Source organism: Paramacrobiotus metropolitanus, unplaced genomic scaffold, assembly GCF_019649055.1.
Source record: "Paramacrobiotus metropolitanus isolate TYO unplaced genomic scaffold, Prichtersi_v1.0 Parri_scaffold0000008, whole genome shotgun sequence".
NCBI classification, from domain to species: domain Eukaryota; kingdom Metazoa; phylum Tardigrada; class Eutardigrada; order Parachela; family Macrobiotidae; genus Paramacrobiotus; species Paramacrobiotus metropolitanus.
Window position 1 is genome coordinate 61,131 of NW_026570228.1, and position 7,244 is coordinate 68,374.

Here is a 7,244-nt window from a genome sequence, read left to right on the forward strand (position 1 = left end):
ATGCTTCTGCTGGCACGGTCTGTTAAAGTTAAAGAGGCATCATCAGCCACATTTGGCCATGCCACTTGGGAAGTTCATTTGTCTACAACAAAACTTTCCCGGAATTTCCACTTCTGCGCCGATAGCAGCTGCTCCCAGTCAAATAGAAATTCCAGCTTTATCGAGAAAGCTTGCTGACAGCGGCAGCCCATCCGATGTCGCATTCGTCACATCGTGTGCCGGTGCTGTATCCAACGCCGCACTTACAGTAATAGTCCGTCTTCTGGCGTGGGTCGCCGATGCGCCGATCCCTTATCCATCTGTAGTATTAGTAAAACATGCATCTGCGACAGGTCCTTAGGTTTACTTTTACTGTCAAACACTGCTTTTCACTGCACGGCTGGGTACCCTTTCGGAACTGGACTTCTCCATCAGTCACGATATTTCGCTACGTATTTGTAGAGAACTATTTCGTGTGAACTAAAATAGAGAAATTAGTATATATAAAGGGTGTTCCTTCTACAAAGTCCTTAATTAGGCAAAACCGTTTCGAATGCGATAGACATGGATGTACGTACGTTTCCAGTAACGTAGGTCTTCTTCTTTATATTTTGTAGCTTGTGGCACGTGCTATTATTTGAGTGCTTCGAACCCATCAACATCCTTCGATGTAGCATCGAATGTGAATTATGATTCTCATTGCATTTGGACCGTTCAGGCACCAGCAAACACTAAGATAACGGTAAGTCGATATATACATGTAAATCGGCTCTTGGGGTAGAAGTGTACTTGTAGTAAATAAGTTTTACATACTTGTCCATGTTGCAGATATCTTCAAAACTTTCTAATTCAGGTAATAAATACAGATAATTTTCAGTTCTATGCTAGTGCACGCGGGGCACGATGCCGCACATGCAGATCACATTTTAGAGATAAAGCTTCGTATTTGTAGTACGTAACATGTTCTCTATTAGGACCCTTATTTAAATGGACGATTTCATGTTGTTGTTATGTTTTTGCTTTCCCGACAAAAAAAATATGTACGTACAATACACTCAGTAATGCGTACTTCTACTGCGTTCCAAAACGTTCCCCAGAAAATTTTCGATAACCGATATGAGTATGTATTGTAGCTGTATTCACGGTAGCGTACAGAATCTACTTTATTACAGGAAACTGATATTTTCACCAGTCTATCAGAACCATTGGTTATTGTGATCACAGTTTAACACCTCCTTTTGTCTGTTTCCACCTCATATATTATACGTGCACATTTTATAATATATACTTTAATATTTTACCAGTGTACCACATTACTGGTTAATCTGCTACGGAAATTTTTCCTACTTTTAGAAAAGAGATAATAATGTTAGGACATTAAGCGTTCATGACCTTTGAAACTCGTTACTTCTATTCTGTACTGGTAAACACTAGCTGATATGTATAACAATCCCTCCTAACGGATCACTTTCCGATTACGAGGAAGGTCAAGTGCAAACCAGCAGCTATGACTTGGTTATTTATGTACCAGAAGCCGCCGAACTGCCGGAACATTTTCATTTCCTGATAAAAATTAGACGAAATCATCAAAGAGTACCAACAGAAGATAGGCCGCTATTGGCGAAGCTACTGCAATCTGGAAACCTGATTTGTATACGTATGTCAAAAGAAGTGTGCAAAGGCGGTGGCAGTAGTCAAAAGGTGGTGTTGGAATTGATTTTAGAATGTTAGTGGGAATAGGCGAATGTGGCGAAAGATGGTGAAAACAACCAAAAGGTGGTGCAAGATGGTGGCAGTAGCCACATCCTTTATGATAACGGACAAATACAACAATGGAGTTACTCTGGTTCTCGTCCGTGATGGGAAACAGCTGGCTTGGGATGCAACTTGCGCAGACACTTTGGCACAGTCATACCTCAAAGGGACAGCCAAAGTGGCTGGTGCAGCAGCTAAGCAAGCAGAAAATCGGAAGCGACAAAAGTACCGCTCCCTCGGAGAACAGTGTCTGTTCCACCCTTTCGCGGTGGAAACGCTGGGAGTGCTCGGAGTTTGTTTGTTTCAAACCAAAATAATCTTATGCCACTCTGACGCCGACTTACTACGGTTTCGATTACATGGAGCGAATAAGAAAGACCCTTAGCGACTTTTCTTAGCACAATCTGGTGAGAGGGTCACATTACGAGTAAAGATACTTAAATCAGTAGCTAAAGCCGGCTACAGAAATAATCAATCCTTTATCCATCGGTCCATGTGCTGGCGAGTTTTCACCTTTCTGCTACTAAACGTTCTTACGGTTCCTCGAATTTGACGGTTAGGAACACAGGAAAGAGTAGAACGGTCACAGCTCGCCAAATTTAAAATTAGTGATTTCGATAGTAACTGTAACTTGACCTTGATTTTATTTTAGGCAGTTTTCTTCTACGCTCAAACGGGCTCAGCGTCCACCGCTACATTAAAATTAGCTTACGCTTAACAACTGTAAGTGGATACTTAGTTGAATTATATGATACTGGTGTCTAATAAACCCGCGCATATTGCGCGGAAGAAATTAAATGATTAACAAATAAATTACTTTATTTACGTGATCTTTTCTAGATTATTTGTGAGTATTCTGTTTCATTTTTACAATAAATGTGACGTTTAGTTCGGATTTAATGGTGTACTGTTCAAACTGCATGTTAACATTTAAAATGTACAGTATTGATGATAGTTGTGAAAACAGCATGAACTGAAATAATATTTAGCCAGTACATGGTGCAGATGCACGTCATTGTAGTTCGCTACGTGGATCTTTGCTCCACGGCGCGACAACGTTTGCAATTCTTTTCCGCTTTTCATTTGCTTCCTTACTACGGGCGTTAAAAAAACCGTTTCCAGCTATACAAACCGTTAAAAAAACCGAATACTGTTAAAGATAACGTTAAAAACACCGAATTTTCAGCGTATACTGTTGTTAGTCGCGTAACCGTTGCTTTTTCTGATCGTACCTAGAGCCCGTTATTATAGGGTAAAATTAGATGACCACCCCAAGTTTTTGCTTAATTTTGAAATTTGGTTTACGAACTAATTTGAAATTTGTTTCATAAACACGATCGGCACGTGCGCGTCTACTGTACTTTGTACAGTCGTTTACAGAAAATCTTCACATGTTGACACAGTACCGTCTGACTACGCAAATCGGAGCGGCTTAGCAAGCCCTCTGTACGGTGCACTGGAGGCGATTAAAACGCTCTTCACAGTCTCGGTTTATGCAGTCGGTCGAAAAGTAAATATTAACCGTATAATTTGAGACGGTTGTTGCTGACGTAGCCTATTTCTTTAAGAGAATAATATGAAAGCGTTCCGCTATCTGGCCGTCTGGAAATGTGTACCGTCCGCAATCGGATCGGCATACTGTTTAACGGTCTTCGCAGTATGCAGTAACAGTATTATCTATTCCCGCTGTGGTTGCCTGGTTGGTACATTGTATTCTTGCCCTGCATTTGAAAAACCTTTATCATTCGGTAATAGTACCGTTGGTAATGACACTGACAACAGTTTCTGATTGTACGTATAGCAATAATTGACCGGCAAAACCGCGTTATCTGTATTCGGAGTGGGTGCCTGGATAGCGCTGCTGTCGTAAGTAAAAACAGTCTGTTCAAAAATTCATCAGTATCAGTCAGTGTTGCTGGTGGTCGGTTAGATGCAACAAACCGGTACTTTGTTAACTTTAATTTTAGCAATAACCCCGCCAAAAATGGGGAAGAGAGTCTTTTTCGGACTGCTCCTTGCATTAGTCAGTATCAATTTCGCAGTCGGCGAAGACATAAACTCCGTTCTTCTGGCGCCGGGAGTGCGAATCCAAGGAGAAAAAGAAGTTTCGTCCCGAAATCCAGAAAAGTATGGATATGCTTATTACGGAATCCGATACGGAACTGCCAGCCGATTCGAGGTAACATTTTAAAAGCACCATAACACGAATGGTTAGGGTATGTAACGCAAGGAAGAATTTGTAGCATTCCACGGAGAATACGGATTTCGCCTACTTTCAAAATCCGACTCGCTTAAAACTCGGACCGGTATGTCCCCAAGCACCCTTCTTTGAAATCGGTGTGGAGGCGAGTCCCCGGGTGCTATCAATGGAGGAAGACTGTTTGTATCTGGATGTTATCGTTCCCCGTGTTCACGATGCACCTAAGCGGGGACTTCCGGTGATGGTGTTCATTTATGGCGGCGCATTGCAAAGTACTTCCTTCCTTTTTCACCAGATACGGAAACACCAGTTTTGCTGTTAACTGTAGCACAGTAAGGATTTCACCACGGAGTGCGATCATAATGTCCTTTACATTTCAGTGGGAGATAAAGACATGTACAACGGCACATTTCTGGCACTTGAGACGGAAGCGATTTACGTGGCGGTGAACTACCGAGTTTCTGCGTTCGGTAATAACAGCCTAAATACATGTACAACGCTATCTGCTGTGTGTCGTTTGTGACCGTAACGTGTCTGCATTCTGATACAGGATTTTTAAGTACTGGTGACGACAAGCTGCCAGGCAATTATGGACTGGGCGACTGCAAAACGGCCTTGGAATGGGTGGTCAAGCATATTGGAAAGTTCAACGGAGATGCCGCTCGCATCACCGTTTTTGGGGAAAGCGCTGGGGCCATTCTGACGTCAGCATTATACATGGACCCGGAAAGCCGCAGTAAGTTTAACGAGCTTACTTGAAGCATATTCATAGCAATCGCGATAAGTAATACAGCAATAGGTCTATACCTTATATTTACATCGATACTGAAACTGTATACCGGCATTAGAGGAATTTTTTGCGTGCGTTCTCCATTCTCCGTATGAAGATCAATTTAGAAAAGTACACATATGTCGCTTACAACTGAATTTTTAGGATACATTCGGGCCGCCATCGCGCTGAGCGGTAGTTCACTAATGGATATAGCCACTAAACAAGATCCGCGCCCGTTGGCCGAGGAATTAGCCGAGAAGGTCAACTGTTCCAAGGAGTGTCCCTACGCCATGGTGCAGTGTTTGAAAACGATCCCACAATCGGTGTTGCTCAATGCGGCTCGAAAAATGGAACACGGCAATCCGGTAAGAGACGAATTCGCATTGTCAGGGACCTATTAATCATTTGGTTAGTCTACAGGATCTATTTCCGTACGGATTTGTAGTGGATAACGTCCATATTAAGAAGCTCCCAAGACTGGAATTACAGGAAGTGAAACTGGATTCTAGGAAGTCCACGTTTATTACTGGTTACTTACGGGAAGATATGTCTCTGCTGCTAGTCAGTAAGAAGTTTCATCTGTTACAGCAAACTCCTTGCTGTTATTCCTGATGTGATACGATAACGACGCGATACTGTCAGGTTTGGATGATGCCAATTTTTTCGTTCTTTAGACACCAATCCGCAGATTTTCGACCAAGCTGTGCCAGTCACTTATGCGGGTATAAGAGAAATGGTCGCAAAGCAGTATCTTCCGACAAATGACCGCTGCAAAACGCCTCAGTACGATCTCGCGGAACGCGTAATGAAGTATTACAATATCAGTGACATTGATGACCGAGGATCCATGACACTGAAGTTTATTCATGTAAATCAAGATCTTCAGTTTAACAGTTTAATCTCGGGATTTAAAGTCTTTAGACATATTGCGGACCTTTTGACGGCGTCTGCAGTGTAAGGAAAACATAAGCTGCCCCATCTTTGCTGCTACCGCTGGCATTCTACCATCTCTGCGTACAGTGGAAGGGCAATTTTGCTGTTTACTTTTGCAGGCGCTTGCTTTGAGCTCTGTACAACCGTTTCTTGACACCAGAATGTAGAGAACTTTTATCTTCGCATTCTGGTGTCTAGAGTGTTGGAACAATCGTGAACAGCTTGCTAAAGAGCCTTTTAACAAAATTATTCCAGTCCCATCTGTCAAACGATAGCTCCGGCTATCATTGTGCAAATTCTAATGTTTCGAAAGGTAATTTTGCTGTGCAGTGTCCTAGCGCTAGCGCTGTCACCCCGGCCACCCGAGTAGGGATTATTTCAGTGTAGTTTTGACACTACAGAAATCACCGAAAACCCCGTAAACCCGTAATGTAATAAAAAGTCCTCACAATGTCACGCCAGTGTGTATCGTTAATTTTTATGCCGCAGCTGGCTTCCGATTCGTTGTTTGGATATCCCGCTCTAAAGGAATCGTTTGCTTATGCCAAACAAGCTCAAGCTGACGGATTCGGAAACCAGTTTTATTTGATCTCTTACGATCAGCAACTTCCGGGTTTCGGTACGTTGAAAGCCCCGCAATGCCGTTAAATGAATTTGTTTCAAGTAAACGAGTATCCAATAGGAGCATTCCACGCCATGGAACTGGGATACATTTTTGGGGACCCACTCAATAAGATACTCTTCAACCTTAGCTTGAACGACACAGTCCAAGCTAGCCTTCTCAGTATGATGCGGGAGATAGTGCATAATGGGTAAGAATTACTTCGTTTCGCTCAGACGTGGTTAAGCGGATATGCAGTCGTGAATGATGTTCACACTTTCGTCTGGAATTAACTTAGAAAAATGGACGGTCCGGATTTCGGCCGAGAAGGAAGCCACATGGAGCTAACGCAAACCGGCCACTGGGAGAAGGGCAGCACCGACTTCAAAGCACGATTTGAATTCTGGGAGGATGTTGTCAACACTCCGTGTTCTGAAATCGAAAGCGGATCAGCAAACAAACGTAGTGAAGAGCTGTGATAAAACATTTGACGAGTCTAATAGCTTTATTCATCACCACTGGTGTATATTTGTCTAAAAGTTTCTTCCATCGAGAAAATGCAATAATGGCTTTTTTCAGTCTTATGTCAGTTTTATTGTTCAGACAAAAAAAACTGCAGGATTAATTCAGTTTTATTGTGCGAAATGCACATTTTCAAAAGTGTTATACAAACCATATTGGCACCAGTGATCAGCTTTGTAATCCCAAGTACCTATGAGCGGGAAGAATTTGAGAAGCATCAAATCAAGATTATCTGGAATCCCTTACAATTCTTAATTTAAAAATTCTGTTAATTAATTTCGGTCCGTTGCTTTGATTAATTCTGCCCTATTAGTAGTTTAAGTTTATTTAAATGTTACTGTTATTTTTTTAATTTTATCAGACCTGTTTTTATAAGACCGACGAGTAATAAAACGATGCTCTTAAAGCATCTCAAATGGAATTGCATGCAGTCAGCGCTTCAAGGGAGCAAACGACTGTTCAAGTGCAAAATAGTGCAAAAT

The 7,244-nt window shown here is 42.1% G+C and overlaps 1 protein-coding gene across 4 annotated transcripts; it reads left to right on the plus strand.

Annotated features, from left to right (window-relative positions):
* The first annotated feature begins 813 nt into the window (after positions 1-813).
* LOC129582658 (bile salt-activated lipase-like) lies at positions 814-7,009 on the plus strand. Of its 4 annotated transcripts, none has more exons than XM_055474233.1 (12): positions 814-832; positions 3,536-3,600; positions 3,702-3,913; positions 3,978-4,206; positions 4,315-4,404; positions 4,485-4,670; positions 4,869-5,071; positions 5,127-5,271; positions 5,381-5,574; positions 6,129-6,258; positions 6,322-6,451; positions 6,539-7,009. In XM_055474233.1, the coding sequence occupies exons 3-12, from the start codon at positions 3,719-3,721 to the stop codon at positions 6,717-6,719; spliced, it is 1,683 nt and encodes a 560-aa protein (XP_055330208.1). In that variant the 5' UTR covers positions 814-832; positions 3,536-3,600; positions 3,702-3,718; the 3' UTR covers positions 6,720-7,009. The 4 variants fall into 4 exon arrangements, with proteins under 4 accessions (XP_055330208.1, XP_055330207.1, XP_055330204.1 ...); XM_055474232.1 differs by lacking the exon at positions 814-832 and adding an exon at positions 2,440-2,457; XM_055474229.1 differs by lacking the exon at positions 814-832 and having other exon boundaries at positions 3,362-3,600.
* Positions 7,010-7,244: the final 235 nt, after the last annotated feature.